This window comes from Leptodactylus fuscus, chromosome 1 (genome assembly GCF_031893055.1).
Source record: "Leptodactylus fuscus isolate aLepFus1 chromosome 1, aLepFus1.hap2, whole genome shotgun sequence".
NCBI lineage: Eukaryota > Metazoa > Chordata > Amphibia > Anura > Leptodactylidae > Leptodactylus > Leptodactylus fuscus.
Window position 1 is genome coordinate 234,351,451 of NC_134265.1, and position 25,068 is coordinate 234,376,518.

Consider the following 25,068-nt stretch of genomic DNA (forward strand, 5'->3'; position numbering starts at 1 on the left):
GAGGGGGTTAATAGGAGCACTGCAGATACCCTATATTCAGCAAGACTGAGTTCCAAGTAGCGGGGAAAAACAGTCCTCAAGCTCAGGGAAGGGGCAGACAGACAACCAAAACACCCCCTCCCCTTTCCCAGCACCCAGCAACTACTGCACCCAAAACCTCCGACCATTTTAATCTTTGAAATTTTCCAGTAGCTGCTGCATTTTCCCCCACGGCTTATACTCGAGTCAATATCAGATTGGCTGTTCTACCAATATATAGATGATTAATATAATTTATTGAAATATCCCTTTGAATTCTTGGACTTTATAAACTTAATCGTGTAGGTAATTTTGTCTGTGTGTTTGAGCAGTAAAATTTAGGGCTATACATTTCTTTTCTTAGTGTTTGATAATCACAGTGTTTGTGCTTCTCAATTACAGCCCGGAAGAGATGCAAATGGAGCCGCGTTAGCCTTGTTCACTGCTAGACTACACCGGCCGGATGTAACCACACATAAGGCAGTTCTCCAGGCTATTATCTACCAGCTAGATAAAGCCATTGAGAGGTAATTTATTGATGAGTGATCACTTAATTCTTTCCTTCCCATCAGAACAATATGATGGTGCAGGGCAATCTTTCAGATAATCTATTTTAGTGAAAAATTAGAATTCAGTTTTATTAGGATGTGGAGTTTGATTAGGATTTGGTATTTCAGCAAATTATGATTTACCAGTATGTGAAAGCGGATCTCAATATTATCTTATTGATTTTATTTTTATTTTGTTTCTTACTTCTTACTGCCTGTTCTCTTCCAATATTACTTCATGGAAGGAAGCTGGAATATGAATTAGCTTATGAATGAATAAGGCTTTACAGTCATGTAAATGACATTATTTGGTTACATTAGATCCACGCTCTATTTCCACTGCACCCATTATTTACTACCCTTTGGAGGATCATCTGAGGCACGTAGATTTTTCTGCTTTGGTTAAAATGTTAGTGGTGCAATGGTTAAAAGGATTGCAGTATTTTACTTTGTGGATTTTGTGAATTCTTGGTGTTTTACATTCTTTTGTTTTAACTAATATTTTTGGTTTGTAGGGTGGAGACACAGAGGAACGGGCTTATCTTCATTTATGATATGATTAATTCCACTTATGGAAATTTTGATTATGAACTGTGTGTAAAAATATTGAACCTCTTAAAGGTATGTATTGAGTATTAGTGCATTTATTTTTTGGTTACCTTTTACATATATATATATATATATATATATATATATATATATATATATATATATATACACACACACACACATTTTTATTTCTTTTGCACCTAGGGGTGTTGGGAGTAGAGCTGGGCAATTAATTGAAAAATTCCCAAAACTTTAAGTTGGTTCAATTAATGCTTGTAAACTTGCTCACATCAGTTGTTTTATATCTACGCAATTCTGTCTCTCAGTGCCATTGGGCAGTGATATATCACTAACTGTACACTATCCAATAAGGATTGCAGATATGTGAATAACTGACACAAAATTTGGTGGCCTATAAATAGGAGGTTTGGCGTATAAAAAAAAAAAGTGGAGAGTCCTAAAATAATCAATCATTAATTGTAATCGAGGTAAAATGTTCAATTATTCACGATTTTGATTTGGGTTATAATCACCTAGCCCTAGTTTGAAGTTTCTTTGTGCATATTTTTAAGGGCTGAAAATGTTCAGTTTTAAATACACTTTAAGGCTAAAGCCCCACGTAGCGAAACACATTGCATTTTTTTCCACTGCGTTTATCATTTCATTTTTACTGCGGTAAAATGCAGCATTCCGTTTCTCAAGCAGGCAAAAATTCTGCGTTTACTCAACATGGGGCCTCAGCCTAAAGGGAGTTTTTTCACCTATCATCTAAACAAGTGGTGCTAAACCTAGTGGGTATGGGTTTTGCAACAAATGAGTTGAGTTCTGATTTAAATCAGCTTAAATCATTCAAGAAAAAAAAAAGACAGGGAATGGAGACAAAGGTGCCAGCCGATTTTGTACAATTGTAATGAGCAGTATTCTACTAGTTATTACTATATATAATTGTAGGCTGCAGAAGCCAACTGGGCCAAATTAGTTAATAAACAATAGTCAAAATCAAAGAAATGAAAATTTCATAAGGCACATGCCCGATATTGCAAATCACAGCTAAAAAAATGCAGTTTTTTTTCCTGCAGCTAAAACTAACAGTAGTTTTTAAAAAATGTGACTTTTGCAAATTGCAAATCTCAGCATGTCAATTATACCTACGGAAATTTTGGTGGTTTCCAGATAGGCATAATAGAAACAAAGTCTGCAGAGGAAAAAGCATAAGGCTAAGGCCCCACAGGACGATATGCAGTGCTAAAGCGCTGCAGGAAAAAACGCAGCGGTAATACATCGCGGTTCTTCCCGCAGCGCTATGAGTTTTGCTCCGCGGACTTTACCATTATATCTACAGGAATGCTGCCAGCGTTTCCGTAGATATAATTGACATGCTGCGATTTCCAAAACCGTGCTGGTTTTGGAAATCGCAGCATGTCCGCGCTGTGGTTTGAAACGCAAAGTTGGGGATGGGATTCACATGAATCCCATCCACTTTTCAGATACTGTAAAACGCCACCATTTTTCCCGCGGAGTTTCCGCCGCAGGCATATTGCGGCGTTCCCAGCCCATGGGGCCCCGGTTTCAAGGTGGTTTTGGCCTTTAATATTTGACAACATTCAACAATGATAGAAATGCTTTATTAAAATGCTCATTTTATATTATGCTGGTTATGGAGATGAAAAGATTATCGAAGATTATATGAATTTATGACTGACGTAATAAGTGTATGGGCAGGTGATTGGTCGAATAAGTATGGATGGAAATAGTTTGCAGGATACATATTTATTTTATTTTTGTGTATATTCAATTTTTCATTCCTTCTTTTTGTCCATAGGGTGCTTTTCCTGCACGGTTAAAATGTGTTTTTATTGTATCCTCTCCTCTTTGGTTTCGAGCTCCGTTTGCTGTTTTACGTCTTTTCGTCAGAGAAAAGCTGAGAGAACGGGTAGCGTATTATATTTTTAATTTTTATTTATTTTTGCCTGGTTTTTTTAAACATTTTTTGTTTGCTACATTTTTTTCATTGATCTGTATTAATAAAGGTAGCTTCAGTTACATCAATTGCTTGCCTAGCAAACACTTGATTTATTTTTAAAGCAAGTAGCATTTATTTTAAATTGTTCTTATTGCTGTTAAGATTTTTCTAAAGGAGTTATCCCAAGATTTCAACTGTCTGATCAGTGTAGGTCCAACCACTGGTGCCCTTGCTGATCCCATGAACTGGGGTTACATATCCCCCTCACTCTTCTGTGAAGCAGCAGTCATACACGCAGAGATAAATGGAGTTTTTGCACATATCTCAGATCACATCTCCATTTAAATAGTTTATATGGTGGGAAGGGGAGGCAGCGATCAGACAAGTGTTCTATGGAACAATATGTTGTGACTGTTGAAAAGTTGTTGTTCAAGCAGTGTTGTTGCAGGTGCATTAAAGGGATTCTACCATTAAACTACCTTTTTTTCTAAGGAACACGTCGGAATAGCCTTAAGAAAGGCTATTCGTCTTCTACCTTTAGACGTGGTCTCCGCTGCGCCGTTCCGTAGAAATACCGGTTTTAACCGGTATGCAAATGAGCTCTCTGCAGCAATGAGGGCGGGCCCCAGCACTGAAACACCGATGAGCGCGTCCCCATTGCTGCCCAGAGCTCTTTCCTGCGCTGCCTCCTTCTTCTGCAGCAGCTCCGCCTCTTCTGGCTTCTCTTGCTCTTGTAGTTCTATACAGGAGCATAGAGAGGCCACCCCAAAATGGCCGCCGGCCAGCTCCTGTATGGAACTGCAAGAGTGGCCACCCCAAAACGGCCATTTTGGGGTGGCCTCTCTATGCTCTTGTATAGAACTACAAGAGCAAGAGAAGCCAGAAGAGGCGGAGTTGTTGCAGAAGAAGGAGGCGGGGCAGGAAAGAGCTCTCGGGCAGCAATGGGGATGGGCTCATCGGCCTTTCAGCGCTGGGGCCCGCCCTCATTGCTGCAGAGAGCTCATTTGCATACCGGTTAAAACCGGTATTTCTACGGAATGGCGCGGCGGAGGCCACGTCTAAAGGTAGGAGACGAATAGCCTTTCTTAAGGCTATTCCGACATGGTAATTAGAAAAAAAAGTAGTTTAATGGTAGAATCCCTTTAAACAAAGTGAAATCAGTCATTGAAATCATTAGATGGCCATTCTCTCCATTATTTTTAGTGCTTATCCTTGTTTCTCTCAACACCTTGACTGATCCTGAAGTAGAAACTTGATACAAGTGTTCCTGTGTGTTGTGTTTGAGAAGTCTACATATATTAATGCTTGTGTTAAACACAGCTAGATTGTAGCTCACCTGACCTTATACAAAGGATTATTGTAATTCTTTATATTTCCAACACAGGTACGCACAGTGAAAGCCCATGAGTTGGTTAATCACATACCGAAGGAATCTTTACCAGAGCATTTGGGAGGAACATCCAAAATAAGCCACGTTGCTTGGATACAGGCATGTGTCAATTCTAGGCAAGGACAAGAAAATGGAGATTGCATGGACCATCTTTTTGTTATATACGCATCTGAGCAAAATCCCGTGAGTGATAGACTAAACTCTAATTGCACCCAGCAGAATGTGACTGATAATACCAGACTTATTCACAATCATTACCATGAAAACAGGACTAAGAATTACGCTGAGGCACACAGAGTAAGTGGCTGTGTGCAGTGGAATGGTTCTGCCGTTAGTGGCAACAACGATTGTTGCGATAAAAGCTCCGGTGCAAATACAAACTGTAGGAGGCCGCCTCCTCAATCGGAGACTCCTCCGGACACACCATTGTATAAACAGCCTGCTGACAATCCTTCCATCCCACCTTTACCCCAGAAATCTCGACCACTGCCTGCAGACATGGAGCAATCTATACATATGCCTGAAGAAGGAGGAATGACGGTACTAGGTTTGGTTCAGCACATCAAGAGGATGAAAAAGAGGGGCATTTTTCAGGAGTATGAAGAAATTCGAAAAGAGCCACCAGTCGGTACTTTTGATGTATCAAAGTAGGTTGGAACTTCCTGATAAGAAACCCATTAGTGAGATTTATTTTCATTCTTTCATGCTTTTTAATAGATCTGTAATGGTATATTCACATGTGGCAGCTTTGTTGTGGATATTTCATTGACCATTCCTTTTTATCTGTATGGGGTTTGCAGAAATGACCCTTTGTACAAGTAGGCAAACCGTTTTTTGTTGCAGAAACTTCTGCAACAGATCTGCCACATGTGAACCTGCCTGTGAACGAGTACTCTCCGTTTATGTAGATTAAAGTATTGTCTTTGTACAGTAAAATACAGATTTGGGATAATTTAATTCTTCTACATTTTCACATCTTTACTTGCAATCATTTTTATTTCTCATTCAGGAGCTAAAATCCAATCTATTCATAGAAAAACTGTACGTGTAATGCTAAAAAGCTGTGTATGTTTTTGTAGCCGCTTTTATATCTATTTTCTCATTGCGTATGAAATGAAAAATCAAGCAATTGAGCTCACTTTGTTTCTACAGCAGTTCTGCAGAATTTTTATCCGTATGGTTCAAAGTGCAAACAAAAACATCCTAAACCTTGTTATGAGAGCAGGACTTGGTCCAGATGGATTGTCATCTACTGAATGTATTTAGTAGTGAGTTCACACTCCTTAGTTATTTTCCATCAGGTTTGGAAAATAACTAAGGAGTGTGAACTCACTACTAATACACTTCAGTAGATGACAACTCCATCTGGACAAGTCCTGCTCTCTTAACAGAGGTTTGGTGTTTTTGTTTGTTTTTTTAATTTATTGAAGGTGTATTCCAAACTTTATACAACTAGCTGTCAGCGGAACACTTTCCTCCAGACTCCCCCATCCATATGCACACTAGGCTTGGGGACAAGTCAGGGAACACCTATACATATACTGTAAGTCGTTCTGTCACATTATGGGCATTTTGACATTTGTGAATTATAATTAATCTATTTGAAAATTATTTAATAAGTTTTTTGGAAATGGGAATTAGATCCCAGAGATTTATTCTGATTGCCATGTTCGGTGTTTTTGTGTGTGTGTGTATATTTTTTTATTTTTTATTTTTTTTCTATTTCAATAGCTCTGTATATGTCCTGCATTGTTCTGGGGTTGTTTGAGTGATTTTATAGGTTTTGGAGTCGATTCTCCTGTACTAAAGCAGGCTATATACATAAGATGGCCGACTTTGACCATTTCAAGCAATGAAAAACAAAAGAAATTTCTAACTGTTCGCGAAGGGCGATGTCTTACTTTTGTCTGTCAAAAATCTGATCTATTGTGTTGGCCATTTCTGGGAGTGCGGTTGCCAAAAATGTAAGAGGGTGGCCTAATTTGGCGGATCATTTGCTATTTTGTTTCAGACTGAGCATTTGTGTCTTGTGTGAGTGTGGCCAGATTTACTGTCATCAGTGTATGGCAGCTAGTCTCCACCCACTAGCTCAGAGAAAATGCAAACTGCAATGCATATGGCCTGCATATGAGAAAAAACTGTATATAAATTGCCAAAGTCATATAATGGCTAATAGTGATATTTCTGACACACAAACTGTTAATTTTTGCAGAGTTTAAACCCTTTCCCAACATCCGCCATAATAGTATGACTGATAGTGGCCGTTCTGCTATTGTACAGCGGAGACCCAGAGCTAATACTTGCAGTTGCTTTAAGCTGTGCCCCCCTGAATTACCCCTAAGAGCCCCGTACGTTTACCATTGTAGGACAGCTCCCACATGTCCAGATAGTAGAAACTGTTTTGTTCCTATGACAGCCAAGACATTAACCCTTTAATTACGCAAGGTAGTTTGTACTTCTTATTGGTACCAAAGTTTGGTATGTATGACTTTTTGATCAGTTTTTATTTTTAATTTTTTTTTTTTTTATGGGGAAGGCAAAGTGGGCAAAATACCTAACGTTGGGTGTTTTTTTTTTTTTTTGTTTTTTTTTATAGTATGTATTTTTTAAATACAATAATATTTGTTGTTTTTTATTTTTATTGTTTATACTTAAAAATAATCTGCTGAAGGAGTATCTTCCAACTCCACCAGCTGATCCATGTGATCCGAGTGGACCAAGTGGCAAACTAAAAAATGCGCAGGCACAGCATATGTGCCTGTAGCATTACTGCGCCATACTATTACGCTGCTGAGCCTTAACTATACGCTCAGTACAACATAATAGTATGGCGAAGAGCGTACTATTCAAATCACACCCATTTTCCCTAGATTTGAAATAAACAAAAGAAAACATAAATCCCTACGTCTACAAATGCCTGATGTAGGGATTTATGGGATAAAATTTTTCCCATGTAGTGAACACTGTAGTGGGAAAAAAATTTGAGCTGCTTTTCTCCATCGTCTATCATAAAAATTTGAATAAAAAGTAATCAGAAATTCCACAAAATGATATAACTAAAAATTATATCTGACCCTGCAAAAAAAAATGCTTTATGCTTCCCCATACATGGAAATATAAATAAATAAATTAAAAAAATCGAGTCCGAATATGGCGCAACTTTTAAAAAAAATTATTTTAATTCAAATTGTATAGCTATACAAATTGTAAAACTATGTACAAATTTAGTATCCCCGTAATCGTACCAACCCATATAATACATGACATTTTGTTTATATTATATTGGCTTCCATATTCAGCCTGCCTGGTGGTTAATTCATAGACTTAGTATGGAGAAAGTGACTACCTGAAAACTGGAAAAGAAAACCTATTTCTTTAATGAGCTCTACTACAAAATTTCTTATTTTAACCTGTACTGTTCGTGTATGAAAAGTTGTTCATAACTGGAGTTACACTTTAAAGGTGAGGTATGTTTATCCTCAGTACATGCGCTATTCTTCTGTATTTTTAAATGGGCTAATACAGCAAAAGTATATTAAGGTCATATGGCTATTAAGACATACAATCACTGTATAAAGTTGGGACAAATGAAATCATTTTGTCATGAATATCCTAGACTAATCTTCTAATGTCCTCAAGCACTCTGTCTCATACAAGTATATGCAGAATTCAGTCTGTATACATACATCTTACTTGTATGAGGGTTTCGAATTTGACACTAAGAGCTATAAAATATCCTGTCCCTTTTTTTTTTTTTTTTTTTGCCTAGGGTCTTTGGATTTCTTTGCAGAGCGTTTCACGATGTAGTGTATGGCATGTTATAAATTCCCTAATTTTACTTTACTTTCCTAGAGCTTCCACTTTGATGTGTACCAACTTCATAGGAGCAACACACTGTAGGTGGAAGTTTGCCTGACTCACCTGCTGTATACAGCATTTATAATGTCCACTCATCCCTTCACTATCCATAAAATCCTGATTTGTCAGACGGTGACTAGCCAGTCACGTGGATCTAGAAGATTTATTATCCATAATGTCATAATGTTATGCAGTAATAATGAGTATAGCCTTTTATTAATATTATGTTTTGAACATGGCTCTTTATATTAAGCCTGCGCAACATAAGATAAGTATAGAATACAACAAAGGGCAAGCTTTATTAGTTAGTTATCAGTTTATTGGAATGCGCATATATATATATATATATATATATATATATATATATATATATATATATATATATATATTAGTGTGTAAAGACCTCGAAAAGGTTAGAGCTATACTCTTTCCTGATCCCCTGGCTCTCCTATTCCAACACTACCCAAGTCCTCCGCTGTAAAGTCCCATTTCCTAGTCCTGGTCTCTCCTATCACACAGGAAATACTGTGTACACAATGAGTGACTACAACAGTGACCTGTTTTGAGCCTGTTGTCCAATTTGTATCCCACTGGGCAGCCTCTTTAAATACAATTTGCATATTAAAATATGGCATCCTTACTGGAATACTTCCAATTATTTGCATAATAAAATATGGAATACTTCCAATAAGTTCAATAACTGGATACATCTATAACAAGCCCAAACCTGCCACAAAAACTGTAATTCCTGTATACACCATTTTCTATGCCGAACACCACCTGATGTGGGGTGAAAAATAGGGAGGATGAGGTGGTGAAGGGGCCTGTTTCTCTGCTAGATCTGTACAAGACTGATTTCAGAAGCTCAATGATATTAATATTAGAGGCAACTGGTTCTTTTGGTTGGTTTTTTGCTTGCACTGGCTCGAACTCTGTAGGTCGATAGATTGAACTTTGTGTCTTTCAATCTTCCATTTCCATACTATATTAGTTTTTAGTAGTATTGCTCCATCACGTAGGTTTTAATGTTCATTTACTTATTGTATATTCCTTCTCTCACAGGAAGCCTTACAATCAAGCAAAGAATAGGTACAGTGATGTCTTGTGCTTGGACCAGTCCAGAGTTAAGCTGGGACTTATTGGCACAGATGAGGTAATCTTTTCTGATGTATTTGATGTTTTTAGTGTACCTCCACTTATATGCAGAAATATGTCCTAGATCTCCCCAGGGTAAGCCTGTCTAGATGGTCTCACCCAGCCAATTCTGTCTCCGGTCTTCTAGTACTCAAGTAATAATAGGTAGGATCTGCCTTTTTATAAAAAGTTAGAAGATACAGGGTGAACCTTCTATACCAGTGGTAGGGAACCTTCGGCTCGCCAGCTGCTGTGAAACTACAACTCCCAGCATTCTCCATTCACTTCCATGGGAGTTCCAAGATCAGGAGAGCAAGTATGCATGCTGGGAGTTGTAGTCTGGCAGCAGCTGGAGAGCCGTACGTTCCCTATCCCTGTTCTATACGGTTTACTCTTCAGTATTGTATGTCAGTCAATATAACAAACATTCCTTGTACAATTCTTGTTACATGATATTGATTGATTATAAAGTAGTCATATGCAGTTTCTCCGACTGTACTTAATGAATCACAAATATCATTACAAAAATCTTGTGCAGTTACTCCTTGTGTAGACTGCCTGCCCTATAGGCCAAGGAGTATTATCTGGGTAGAGAGGTTTGCAGATTTAGCTTTCATCCCAGAGGAAGAAATCTGTTTTTCTGTTTACCTCTATTGGATAGTTACTCTATAAGGGGATTATTTTACATTTCTAATACTGATGCTGCATCTTTAATGTGGGCTATCAATTATAGATCTGCAGGGGTTGGACAGCTCAGACTACCGCAGCTATTTCAAAACTGCGTGGTAATGTTTAGGGCCCATTCACACGGGCACAGAGGGGGCGGATTATGGCGCGTAATTGATGTCATAATCCGCCCCCTCACAATGGTTGTCTATGAAGACTGCCAGGCTTCTTTTTTCCGCTAGCGGCAACATGTGAACTGCCTTTTCTTTTTTTTTTTAGGCAGATTCCGCGGCTTGTCGGGCCTCGCTGTCCGCCTGGTGGCAGTAACCTCCAGAGTCGGTCCATTCATTTCAGCTGACTCCGGAGGGGAAAACCGTGATAGTTGTGGCAGGCGGGTTTTGACCCGAGAGTGACGCATCTCCCCACGTCAACCTCTGTGCCAAAATCCCCCCCCTGTGTGAACTAGCCCTTACCCAATTGGAGCCACACTGCACACTTTCCATGTAACTTGCAGCAATGTATTAAGGTAACGCTGCTACACAGTGCTGACTCACTGAAATCTGTCATTCAGCTATAGACTGATATATATTGAATAGTCTACCTTCTAATATTCATATGCAAGCAAACTTTTTAGATCATATTCTCTTTCTATATTAGGTTAAAGCAGGTACATTGACGATTTATTGAAGAACTAAAGCTGTGCATGTGCTCAAGTGGAGGCGTACACAACCCTGCCCAAAGTAAAAATTAGCTACTAGAGACCAGAGAAAACTGTTTTGGAAGGTTTTCAGAGTTTTTTTTTTTTTAAACAAATAGACAAGTAGGGGTAGCTAAATATTGCTTGTATCCTACAACCTAAAGTTTTAACGTCCCTATCTGGTGCGAAATGCACCTGAATTAAGAGGCCCCTGCGCTAGACTCCTGTACACCATCAATGAAACCTACATCGGTTAGGAATTGCTGTAAATTTCAGGTATACGGTAACTCGCGCCAACTTTCTGGCACAAGTGATGGTAAGTTTGTCAGGCTGAGGCAATTTCACTGCTGACCCAACATGTCTTTTCAGCATGGTAGTAATCATTGTTAAAGTATCGGTACATGGAATCCCATCGGAAAATATACTAACTTAGAAATTAGTAGTTGTCTGTTTTGCCAGCAATACTAATGAATGTGTGTGTCTGTATATATGTATAATAAATGCGTGATATATTCATTTATATAAGGCTTACAAGGAATAACATTTTGTTTGGTCTTTCTTTTATAGACAACTGACTACATTAATGCCAGTTTTATGGATGGGTATAAAAGAAAATATGCCTATATTGCTACTCAAGGTAATATAATTTTTATTTTTGATATTTTCTTTTTGCACAGTTGCATCATATACAGATGTATCTCAATAAATTAGAATTTCATTGCAAAGTTTATTTCAGTAATTCATTTCAATGTGTTAGATATAGTGATCTATATCAAGTGATTTATTTCTTTGAATGTTGATGATTATGGCTAATGAAATGCTGAGGAAATAACATATATAGACTGTGTCACACTGTAATCTGATAATAAACGCAAGATAAAAAGGTTTCCACAGCCTTTAAATGATCCCTCAGACTGGTTCAGTAGGCTACACAATCATGGGAATGACTGCTGACGTTTTTTGTCCAGAAGATATTCACTAACACCGTCCACAAGGTGAGTAAGCCACAAAAGGTCATTGCTGGCTGTTCAGAGTGCTGTATCAGAACAGCTATGGAAAGTTGAGTGGAAGGAAAAAGTTTGGGGGAATAATGTGCCCAAGCAAATGGGATAACCACAACCTTGAAAGGATTGTCAAGAAAATACTATTGAAGAATTTGGAGGCCTCACATGGAGTGTCTTATCTAGGCTAAGAAGAAAAAAGCCTGGACTGTTACTCAGTGGTCCAAAGTCTGGAGGAAGAGCGGAGACTCACTCAGCCCAAGTTGCTTGAGGTAGAATTTCAGTTTTCCATGTCATCTGCTGGTTGTGGTCCACTGTTTTATATGAAGTCCAAAGTCAGCACAGCCATCTACTAGGAAATATTAGGACACTTCATGTGTCTCTCTGCTGACAAACTTTATGGAGGTGCTGATTTAACTTTCCAGTAGGACTTGGCACTTACCAACATTGCCAAAAGTAACAACTTCTGGTTTAATATCCACAGTATCACTCTGCTTGATTGTCCAGCAAACCCATGGAAGTTGAGGCACCAGTTCCAACAATGCAAAGGCCACTGTCAAAGCAACCTGGGCTTCCATAACAAATCAGCTGTGCCATAGACCTATCAAGTCCATGCCACACAATGTTGCTGCAGTAATTCATGCGAAAGGAGCCCTGACCAAATAAGTACATATACTGCACATACTCTTCAGTACACCAACATTTCTGAGAGAGTAACTTTTGGGATTTCATCAACATTCACAGAAATATAATGCTTGATATGGATAATTTTGTGTACAATGAATGTTTGAAATGAGTTTTACGTTTTGAGTTATAGTATTGAAATAAATATAACTTTTCAATGATATTTTAATTTATTGAGATGGTTCATAGCAGAGAAAGAAACCTTACATGCATAGATACCTTTACAAACTCAGGAAAAGCTTTGCTGCCATTGGTAAGTATACATGCATCGAGTTGAGAGAGAGGAAGAAAAGACTCTTTGCATCAATGGGGAAAAAGAATCTAGAGAGAACAAGATTTTTTTTTTTTTTTTTTTAATGTACTATCAAAAATTTAAACTATTGATTATAGACCAGTGATGGCAAACCTTTTAGAGACGGAGTGCCCAAAACTGCAACCCAAAACCCAATAAATTATTACGAAGTGCCAACACGGCAATTTAAACTTAATACTGTGCAGATTCATGATTGCATACAGTTACGGACCCACAAATTACAGTCGTGTGAATGAGGCTTTACAGAGCTTTCAATAATACAAACAACTTTGTTCTGAAATGTAAAGCTATCTGCATTTAGTAGTTTTGAACAATTAATGTTTACTATTTACATCACACAGGATCTGTTTTATAGTGACCGTGCAATGGTATTACAGCCTGTACTAATATCATGTCTGCTATAAAACAGATACTGTGTGATATAAATAGTGAGGGAACCTGAGACAGTATTATATGCTCTACAGTAGGCCCTCCCCCCCACAGTATTATACTCTCCATAGTAGCCCCCTACAGTATTATATGCTCCACATTGGCGCCCACACACTCGTATCTTCTTCAGTATGCCCCCACACAGTATTATATGCTCCTCAGTACGTTTCCCCCCCAGTATTATATGCTCTTTAGTACACCCACCAGTATTATATGTTCTTCAGTATGACTCTCGCTCTGACACTCTCTATTATACTTACCTGGTGAAGAGCCACCAGGTGTCGTCCTCCTTTTGACTTATGTCATCACGCCTGCGTCGGGGCAGAGGTCACACTCTGCGGTCAGTGAAGGCTGCCGTCATGCGAACCACGGGCTACACTAACAGCTTTCAGCTGTATGCACATACAACATGAATGCAGCGATCGCTCATCAACGGGGATTCCTGTACCGAATTACCCGTTAGTGAGCACACACGTGCCACCATAGAGGGTTCGCCATCACGGATATAAAGTCCAACAAAAATATCTGTATGCTTATGTGTGGAACATGATGCAGTAGAATGGGAGAAAAGGCGTGCTGAAAAAATTGAGGTTCTGAAGCATAAAGTTTATCACAAGAGGCTTAAAAAAGTTCCAAAAAAATCTATAATCTGCCACAACCCCCTGAAAAAAAATAAATTAAAAACCGGGTTTTCCACAGAATGGGTCCTCAGCCTCAAATATGTTAGATATACAAAATAAACAACTTCCCGGGGGAAGGTGTGTGTGTGTGTGTGTGTGTGTGTGTGTGTTTTGTTTTGTTTTGTTTTGTTTTTTTTTTATATATATATATATATATAAAACACAAAAAGGAGGCACAATCTGAAATTATTTTGAGGGGAAGATCAGAAGCTGTGTCAGGAAATATTATTTCACTAAAATAGTTTGGAAGAAACTTTCAAGAGATGTGGTTGAGAAATCTACAGTAAGTGAGTTTTAGAATACATGGGATAGACCCATGGAAATTAAATAGTATCAGACTAGAGTGGTAATTTTTTCTGTTGTCAAACTTCGATGTGCACTAGATTTGTGATCAAAGGTCTGGCTATGTGAAATTCTTTTTTAGTGTCTGAACTTTATGCATGATCCCTAGTGCCTCTTTTATAAAGATGGTAGTGTCTGTAAAATGTGCCCTCCAAAAGACAAATCAAACATCATGTTTGAGGTACCCTTTAAGCTTACCCATAGGCATCAGTGCAATTTGGGTTTGTTCACCTTTATCCAGTGAAATTCCTACCCTCATCATGGGTGACTTTAATATCCCTATTGACACGCCTGTCTCCCCAGCTGCCTCACGGTCTTTCACAATGTTCTTCTTCCGCCACACATGTAGATGGCAACACGATTGATCTTGTCTTCCGTCTTCTCCTCACAGTTTCTAAATTTGCTAACTCTTCTCTGCCGCTCTCTGATCATAACCTTCTGTCTCTCACCATCAGTGCTCTTTCCCCTTCACAAGATACACCTACCCAACACACATATAGGAATTTGCGTGCGATCGACACCCAGCACCTCTCAGATACTCTACAGTCCTCTCTGTCCCCCATCTCCTCAATCTCCTGTCCCAATCTGGCCACCAGTCACTATAATGAAACCCTTAAAAATGCATTGGATGAGATGGCTTCCTCCTCCACTTGTAAAGTCCCACATAGGAGGAAGCAACCCTGGCACAGGCCACAGACATGTTTTCTTCAGCGGGGTTCTAGGTGTGCCGAACGTCTGTGGAGAAAATCACGTTCACCTGCAGATTTCCTCCACTTCAAATTTATGCTTTAAAATATATAGTTCTGCCCTTTAACTCGCCAAACAAGTCTATTTCACCACCATCATTCTGTCTCCAGCAACCCTAAAAGGCTTTTTGAAACTTTTCACTCCTTACTTACACCCAAGGTGCAGACGCCATTCACAGAGCTTAGTGCTGATGAACTGGCCACTTACTTCCATGATAAAATTGATAAGATCCGTCAGGAAATAACTGCCCAAGCCCCAGGTGCCATTGATTCCCACACCTACCATAATACTGATCCCCTCACCAACCGCACTTCAGACTGTCCATTCTCCTCTTTTGAACCTGTTACAGAAGAGGAAGTATCCCAGCTACTTTCTTCATCTCGCCTTACAACCTGCAGTAGTGACCCCTTCCCCTCACACCTTCTCCAATCTCTGTCGCCTGCTGTCACGACTTACCTTACTAAAATATTTAACCTCTCTCTCTTCTGGAATTTTCCCATCCACTTTCAAGCATGCTGTCATAACACCGCTATTGAAAAAACCCTCTCTGGACCCGTCCTTTGCTGCTAACTATCAACCCGTCTCTAAACTCCCCTTCAACTTTAAAATCTTGGAATTCCTGGTCTACTCTCGTTTAATCCACTATCTCTCTGCTTGACCCCTTACAATCTGGTTTCCGCGCTCTGCACTCTACTGAAACGGCACTCACAAAAGTCTCCAATGATCTCCTAATGGCTAAATCTAATGGTGACTTCTCTCTTCTTCTTTTTCTGGACCTCTCTGCAGCTTTTGACACTGTTGACCATCAACTCCTCCTCACTATGCTCCGCTCAGTCGGTCTCAAGGACACTGCTCTCTCCTGGTTCTCTTATCTCTGACCGCTTTTTCAATGTATCATTTGCAGGATCTGTTTCTTTCCCTTGCTGTTGGGGTTCCTTAAGCCTCGGTCCTAGGCCCCATGCTCTTCTCTCTCTACACAGCCCCATTAAACAAACCAACACCAGATTTGGCTTTCGGTACCATCTTTATGCTGATGACACCCAATTATACACATCTTCCTGTGACATCACCCCTGCACTAATACAGAACACCAGCGACTGTCTTTCTGCTGTCTCAAATATCATGTCTTCTCTCTATCTGAAACTGAGTCTCTCTAAGACTGAACTACTACTGTTTCCACCATCTAATAGATCTGTCCCTGATATATCCATTGCAGTCTAAGGCCTTACTATAACTCCTAGGCAGCAGACCCGCTGCCTCGAGGTCATGTTTGACGCAGACCTTTCCTTCACTCCCCAACTTCCACGCTCATGTCACCTCCACCTCAAAAACATCTCCAGAATATGCCCTTTCCTTACCAGAGATACACTAAAGACACTTATTGTCTCTCTGATTCACTCTCGCCTTGACTACTGTAACTCCTTACTAATCGGTCTTACCCTCACTAAACTCTCCCCTCTACAGTCTATTCTGAATGCAGCGGCCAGGCTCATCTATCAGGCTAGACGCTACAGTGATACCTCTGGTCTGTGCCAGTCACTACATTGGCTGCCTATTCATTATAGAATAAAATATAAAGTTATCACCCTCAACCACAAGGCTCTCCATAATGCCGCACCTCCATACATTTCCTCCCTCATCTCTGTCTACCGCCCAACACGTGCTCTCCGTTCACTCAATGACCTAACACTTACATCCTCTATTATCAGAACCTCCCATGCTCGCATACAAGACTTCTCCCGAGTTGCACCACTTCTCTGGAATGCTCTACCCCGGACAATCAGATTAACCCCCAGTTTCTACAGTTTCAAGCGCAAACTAAAGACATCTTTTCCAACAATTCCTAATGTAAACCCTTCCGTACCGTCATTAGAATCTCCAAAATCTAACCCTCCTCTGTTCCAGCTCCCACATTACCCCACATGATATGATGCCATTTCAGCCTAACTTTATATGTCCAAGCACCATCCACATGTTAAAGGACACGACTGGAGACGGCTGATAAAGTTTTATGTTTGTATAATGATAGTAACCTCTATTACAAAATTGTCTCACCATTGTATAAGCAATTCTACCTCCGATGCCGCCCCTGCTACCTCTTGTGTCACCCCCTCTACCTCATAGATTGTAAGCTCTTGCGAGCAGGGCCCTCAGTACCACTGTGTGAAGTGACTTTCTTTGTAATGTTTGTTTGTCGGTTTTTGAACCCTACTAATTGTACAGCGCTGCGGAATATGTTGGCGCTATATAAATACATTTTATTATCTTTGCAGAAAAGGTTACATTCTTAAGTCACTGTAATAATGTCAGACCTGCAAAAAAGAACCTATCTACCTGCTCATCCAACCATGGTCCATTAATTTTTTTTCAACTTTCTTAGGCTCTATTCAGATTAGGTTTTTTATAACATAACATAGTCTATAAACGGATGGTCATCAGTTTGCAACCTTTTTTTGCATCCTTTAAACAGATGTAGGAAACGTGATCTGAATAGAGCTTAAGGGGGATTTCACACTTGCGCTCATTGTCCAGCTTGTGTATTCCATCGGATTTCCGTCTTCTGCCCCATCAAAACCGGACAGGGGACAGAAACCCGGCGGTCAGTTTTAAAAACCCCTTCACTTGAATGAGCAACCGTGTGCGTCTACTGCCTGTCTGCGGGGAAACCGTGTTGTTTTTTTTGTTTTTGTTTTTTTTTAAAGCCAGACACAATGTTCCTGCATGTCCGGCTAAAAAAAAAAAAGGTTTCCCCCGGACAGGCAGAAGATGCAAATGGGCAGTCACCTTTGCAAATCCATTCAAGTGAATGAGTTTCCGTCCCCTGTCCAGTTTGGCCGGGACAGAAGACAGAAACCCGGCAGAATGCACAAACTGGAGCTCAGGTGTGAAAGGACCCTTAGCTTAGTGTTAGATTCTTTTGTTTCGTACATATTGGTGCATGCAGTGTTCGATTGCTTAGGCTTACTAAGTATGTAAAACGTGCAATAATCTTGGCACCCATTTATGTAGGTAGTGGTAGCTTTTAACTAGAGCCAATTGGCAAAGCATCGTTTTGAGCTTTAGTGAAACTCCATTAATGTTGTTTTTCTCTAACCAGGTCCCTTGCCAAAATGCTTTGATGATTTCTGGCGTATGGTGTGGGAACAAAGAGTTTTAATAATTGTTATGACTACAAGGTAAATATACATGTATAAAATATCATAGAATGTGAACATTATGGTGTGTACATCTGCTACTGCTTACCACTACTAAGAGTGTGATCATATTTATCAATTGGATCAGTATAGGGTTTTTTGTTTTTTTGGTTTTTTTTTTTAATTCCTTTTTGTTCCTGCACCCAAACCCTGTTCCTACTCTAACCTGTTCTGATGTCCACTTAAAGGAGCTCTATCATTGGGAAAAGTCATTTTTAACTAAGCACATCCTTGCATAGGCTTTAGAAATGCTATTCCACACCTGCCTTTTGTATGTAAATTGCCTCAGTGGTTTTTGAATGAGCCCCTCTTTATTCATATGCTAATTAGTTCCCAGCAGTATTCGCTCTGCTATTCTCTCCTATCTGTGTGTGCAAACAGGAAGTGATCAGCGGCACAGGCTACATAGGAAAGAATAGGTAGAGGGTGCACGATGAGACTTCCGGGGTGCACCAAGAGGCTAATTAGAATATGGATAAAAACGGGCTAATTCAAAAACCACTGAGGCAATCTACATACAAAAGGTAGGTGTGGAATAGCCTTTCTAAAGCCCTATGCAAAGATGTGCTTAGCTAAAAATGACTTTTCTCAATGATAAAGCCCCTTTAAACCAGAATCATTGGGAGCGGTTTTGGTGAAAACGGAGAAGCTCACTGAGCTGCCTTGTTCTTGTAAATACAGTTCATTACTATTGGATAGGGCTGCGCGTTTGACCTGAATCACAAGGATTAATAAACAAATGTAAAGCACCATGGAATTAATGGTGCTATATAAATAAATAATAATAATAATAATTTATTTAAGTTGCTCCCTTTTTACATGCCACAACCCCTATTTATATGGCACTGCATTTTGGTTTTGGTTCTTCACAGTTCAGCAATCTTGATTGAGTATTGTACAGTTAGTGACATATACTTTAGGCCGTGGCAGTATGAGGCAGGATGGCATGGGTTCACACTACGTGAAATAATTGATGTGAGCAAATTCCTATCCATTTGTTCAGCAGACTTTCGATTTCAGTTATTTTTTGATTGATTGGTCAGTCTTACAATGGGAGAAATGGCATAGCTCCGTGAACAGCGCTTTTTACAGAAACCCTGCTTTGGGTAACTGAATCATAATTATCAGCTGCAGCCTAGTATTACCAGGGTGGGAAGGCCCATGATTTTTTTTTTTCCCATTTTGCCCTAATAATTCCAGCCTTTGGTAGCTACTGTTCTATAAGATAGTCATAGCTTAGCTACTGCCCCAGCTCTTCTCAATACCTCTGTGGGTACCAGAGTAAGGTTAATGGTAGCATTTTCACTTGTGAACTCTAAGCCCCACCTTAGTAATGGATGCTGTCACGATGGCCATTACTAAGCCAGGACTAAAGTATTAAGAAAACACGTTCAGGCTGGGGTCACATCTGCATTTGGCTGTCCGTGCGAAATCAGTTTTTGAAATTGTTCTCAAAATCCTCAAAAGCTGATTTGTATGGTTCATTTTAAACCCCATTGATTTCAAAGGGTTATAAAAACCATCCGTAGGTGTGTATTTGGAGCATTTCCATCTGGTATCTGCTCTTTTGGGCGCAGAAAAAAGTCCAACTTGCAGGACTTTTTCTCGATATAAAAAAATAAGGTTACTAGATGGACAGCAACCAATATGTTGTTTGTTGTTTGTTTCTTTTAATATTGAGGTTTATGGAAAGCAGATTACAAAACGATAGTAATCTGTTTGTGTCTGTTTTGCAATCCGTTTATCCCTCTGTGCATGGAAAGATTCATCAAAATCGGACACAAGATGACTCAAAAGGTCAGTGTTTTTAAATGGACACCCATTGACTAATCCGTCTAAAAAGACGAATTCAGGGATTTGCTGTGTAATACTTTGGAATCTTTTTCGTACCAAACCGTTTTTCTTTTTAAACGGTCTACAAGCGGACAGATACCAGGCACAAGTGGGAACCTAGCATCAAAAAAATAAAATAAAAATCACTTTTATTTTAAATAGATTGAGGTCATAAGCGGAGTCCAACATTTCTGAAGAAGTCCAAACACTGGGAACATGCAAAACAAAAGCGCATTAAAACTAAGAGCTGGAATTGGCTGGTTTGTGCTGCCAGGGTCACAGTTTTTCTGTATGGCTAGCCAAGGTTTCAACATTTGCATTTGAAGTTTTTTTTTTTTGTTTTGTTTTGTTTTTTAATGTAGATTGTGAGCCCCATATAGGGATCACAATGTACTTTTTTTTTTTTTTTTTCTTTCCCCTATCAGTATGTCTTTGTAGAATAGGAGGAAATCTGCACAAAGACAGGGAGAACATACAAACTCCTTGCAGATGATGTTCCTGGCGGGATTCGAACCTGGGACCACATACAGTAGTAAAGCACACTTTCTTTACTGTTCACTGCTGTATATTGACTACTGGGAGGTCTTGGAAGGGGATGTGGCTGAGCTGTACCCCTGTGTATGGGGAGTTGGGTGATAGCTGTTGGCTGGCAGCTTCTTGATTCACTGGGTTCCCATGCTGAGTGCTACCTGGAGGGAGATGTAACAGCAGCGGGCGTTCTGGTATCAGTTTACCTCTGGCTTGTGTGCAACATGTCGGAGGGGAACCGAAAGGGATAAACTATATGGGAACAAGGATAAATTCACACCAGGTTTTTTTTTTTGCCTGTGGATTTTTCAGGCTGAATCCACCTCAAAACAAAAGTTTCACAACCTATCTTCAGGTGGGTTCCACCTTTCAAAGTCCATTATAATGAATTGGAGGTAGAAATAACAGCATGATGGAGTTGGGATGAAAAAATGGTGTAACCATACCCTTACAGAATGATAGTTATGCATTTGCGCTGCCCCTTCATTTGGTCTGTATGGGACAGTTAAAGATGGCCAAGAGCTGTAGGATAGCCATAGCGGTCTCTGTCAGACCCATAGAGATTGAATGGAGCAGAAATGAATATGTGCAGGCATTGTTTAATTTAGGTGGGGAACGCAGTGGTCAGTGGTTGGTTCAGCAGTCTGATACGTGTCCTCGATCTTGTTGATATTTGATAAATGTGTTTCTGAGCTAACCTCTTTTTAGTTTGCTACATTTATTTACTATTTAATAGCGCTTCATTCACTCATTCGCGATATTTTTCTTGTTGATCATTTTGCTTATTTGGTTTAACAAGTGTGTTTGCCTCTTAAGTATTTCTTTTTTGACATTTTTCTCCCTTCTCCAGGGTAATAGAAAGAGGTCGAATAAAATGTGGACAATACTGGCCTCTTGAAGCTGGGAGAAGTGAAGATTCTGGGCACTTTATTATCAGGAACATTCATATAGATCTCTTCCAAGACTTCAAATTAACCCATCTGGATCTCTACAATAAACAGGTAAGTTCTGAACTTTCTAGTTTAACCTGAATATTTTAATATTTCAAATTAAATAAAAGCAATAAAAAGCTATGTAGTTCTCATAGGCTGCCATTGTATTCTCTTGAGCTAGTTTAGAGGTATATTTCAGAAATACTGTATATGTAGGTTTTGTGAAATGTTTGATATCTTAGATGTGGTGTATAAAAAGATTAGTTTTAATAACATAAAATATTCAATATTTAACAAGTAAAAGAAACTAAAGCAATGTTGTGGTATTCATTCCATCATTTGTTGTTTTTCCAATGCTCTCTCCATTTTTTTTCTAGACCAATGAAAGTCGAAGCGTTGCCCATTACCAATACATGAGTTGGCCTGATTTCGGTGTGCCTAAATCTGCTTCTGCCATGTTGGATTTTAGAGCCCAAGTAAAGCAACATCAAGCCATGGCTGTTCAAGCATTGGGATCAGAGTGGACTGGGCATCCTGCAGGACCTCCTATAGTGATTCACTGCAGTGCAGGCATTGGGAGAACAGGTGAATATTACTGTAGTCCGTGCACAGTACTTGTCATATATACTGTTCTTGTAAGATATGGGATTATCTGTACAGCTGTAAAGTGCAGGACAAGGGCTCCAATACAGCCAAATGTGTTATGTCTTAGCCTTATAGTGAATGATGCACTCACTCACCGGCTGGTAATGTGATCAGCAGACTATCCCCGATTTCTGTGTAAGTCTATGACACGGTAAGATCCAGGCTCTCCTACAGTTACTTGGAAAAACTGACTTCTGTCTGGCGTGTAAGTCGCCAGGTCAGTCTGCCAATCGCATGATAAGCTGGAGGCTGAATAAAGTGAATTATCCACCTGTTGAGGGAGTGCATCATTCACTTAACATTAGTATGACATGACCTGCTCTACAGGGCTAAGACATAATAAACTTGTCTGGAATATAATATATACTTTATTAGATTTCTCTGATCGATAAGGGGAAGTGATGAAAGTCATGGAATATGAACTAATAGGAGGTGACAGTCTCAGATTGTTCATAAATAATGTGCAGATTTCTCCTGTATCGTTTCATCTAGCATGATCCTACACCTTTAATTTTTGGTACATATAGTTTGGTCCCATGTTATATAGAGATACATGTATTATATAGATATAGATAATACATATCTATATAATACATATATGCATATTATTATACATGTAATACATTTTTTTCTCTCCATTTCTCCTTTACTCTCTCCACTCTCAGAAAAAAGGGAAGGAGGCACTGCCTTAATGATAGTGAGAGACACTGCACAGCTTTCTTCCTCCCTGCCCCATACTGATCTGGGGATACTGAGCTGCTCTCATCTCTAAAAGCAACAATCAGTAATTGTTCCTGCTTGCCTACATGGAAGTAATGTGGCCATGTTCCTACTGTGTACGCAGCAGGGATGTTTGTTGATACCGGTTGTGGCTATTTTAAAATATGTTGCATTAGGCCTGGGTGCTTATGACCTAACTGTTACACTCACCTGGGCTCTGGCCCTACTTCTGGTCTTCTTGAGACCTCCTGACTGACTTCAGGGACAGATGTCACGTGACGGACGTTGTCATGTTTACATCTTTGTGTCCCTGACGTTATTCAGGAGGATTAAGACCAACACTGGAGCCCAGGGGAAGGCAAGTAACACTTAGGGTATGTTCACACAGAGATTTTTGGCAGCATATTTTGAAAGATAATCCACCTCAAAAACTGCTGCCGTTGACTTCAGTGGGAGTCACTTGCTGCTTTTTTTTCCGCTAGCTATTAGCGGAAAAAAGAAGCGACATGCCCTATCTTGCTGCAGATTCCACGGCGGACTCTGCCACGGTGTGAGACTCCCTCCCAATTGGGCCCATTTATTCAGGCCTAATCCAGAGTGGAATGCCGTGACGGGATGCCGGTGCACTGCATCGGCATTCTGTCGCGGCTAGCCACATGGTATCCATTGTCCGCTGTGTGAACATACCTTTTAGAGTTAGAAATATATCTCTAAGAAGGGAGAAGAAAGCTTCCATAGCAAAGAGGAGGGTTAGGACATGAGGACTAGGAAAGTTGGGGAAACATTACATGGGGGGGAGGGGGAGGAGATGTGGTTAGTATATGGCTCTGTTGCAGCAGAGCAGTGTAAGTGTTATTTTTAGGTTTAACAATTATGAAGGCCATGTTGCGGAGATGCTTTGCAGTAGGTGCACATGTAGAGGTGGCCATACGCCTTGAATAGCCGTCAGTTGAACAGCCATTCCTCCCAAACGACCCATATGTATACAAGCTTGGTTTGGAAGATTATACATGTTTTCTCAATCAGAATTTGGAATTAATTTTGGGCATGTTAAAATTGAACATGTACTATCTTTTTTTTTTTTTTCCTTTGCCAAACAAACCTGCCTGAACATTAAATACATATTAGATGGTTAGTTGGCCCCTCTGAAGTTAGAAGCTTCAGTCAGCCTTAGTGTAATGTGTATGTTTTAACTTAAGACCAGATAATGATATACATGAGATGTAATCCTCCCTGTATGTATACTGTTATGTGGCGAGCACTACATATCACTATATTATCAATTTATTTTATTTATTTTTTTGGAAATAAAAAAGATCAATGTCAATATATAATTTTACTTTGCAGTTTGTCTGTCTGTTAACCCTCTATTTACAAATATATATGTGCACGGAGTAGCTAAAGAATGACTTTGTACTAATTGTTGTTCTTTTTCTTGTAATAAATAGGTACGTTTTGTACTTTGGATATCTGTCTATCCAGGCTGGAAAACATTGGGACAGTGGATGTACTACAGACAGTGAAGAGAATGAGAACCCAGCGTGCATTCAGTATTCAAACGTGGGATCAATATTATTTTTGTTACATGGCAATTATTGAATACGCACAAAGAAAAGGCCTCCTTGCTCCTGTGGAATGGTCTGACACTGAATTTGAGACAGATAGCGAGTGAATATTCTCTTTCCATGGTACTAAAACATGTTTTGTGGGCGTATCCTTGGCCATAGCCGGTCCATTCTAAACTGGGTGGTGCTGGAAGGCTCTGCCCCCTTACTGCCATGCAGTGAAGTGCAGGTCCCTTCAGTAAACCGCTGGTTTGAGCTATTAATGCACTGGAAAGTGTCATAATTTATTGTAGCATGAATGCAATGGAGTAACTTGCACATCATTTTTCTAGACTTGAACTAAACTGTACTTTTTTTTTTTTTTTCTTTGCTGTTCTGCTCAGAAAGAATTCTGTACAATGTGTCACAGATCCCTTTGTAAAGTGTGTAGTATCTTGTAGATTTGTTTAGTCCTTTATATGATTTTTATGTAAATTGTAATGTGTCCTCGAAAGATTGCTTCAAAGTCTGTAACATTCAACTTGTGCCACCAAGTAGAGGTCCACAAGCCTGGTCACTTTGGCACTGTTGTGTATATAGCTAACTTTAAATGGGAGTACAAGTTCTACCATTGGATGAATCTGCATCGAAGA

General features: G+C 39.5%; 1 protein-coding gene across 1 annotated transcript in view; it reads left to right on the plus strand.

Moving 5' to 3' along the window:
* LOC142216459 (tyrosine-protein phosphatase non-receptor type 9-like) overlaps nt 1-24,840 on the plus strand; it is a 49,204-nt gene extending 24,364 nt beyond the window's left edge. Inside the window, exons 4-13 of the mRNA XM_075284291.1 lie at nt 421-545; nt 1,082-1,187; nt 2,938-3,048; nt 4,463-5,115; nt 9,389-9,479; nt 11,391-11,460; nt 18,117-18,195; nt 21,425-21,575; nt 21,884-22,091; nt 24,320-24,840. Coding sequence (XP_075140392.1) covers nt 421-545; nt 1,082-1,187; nt 2,938-3,048; nt 4,463-5,115; nt 9,389-9,479; nt 11,391-11,460; nt 18,117-18,195; nt 21,425-21,575; nt 21,884-22,091; nt 24,320-24,543 — 1,818 coding nt within the window. The 3' untranslated portion in view covers nt 24,544-24,840. The remainder of the gene's footprint in view (nt 1-420; nt 546-1,081; nt 1,188-2,937; nt 3,049-4,462; nt 5,116-9,388; nt 9,480-11,390; nt 11,461-18,116; nt 18,196-21,424; nt 21,576-21,883; nt 22,092-24,319) is intronic.
* Nucleotides 24,841-25,068: the final 228 nt, after the last annotated feature.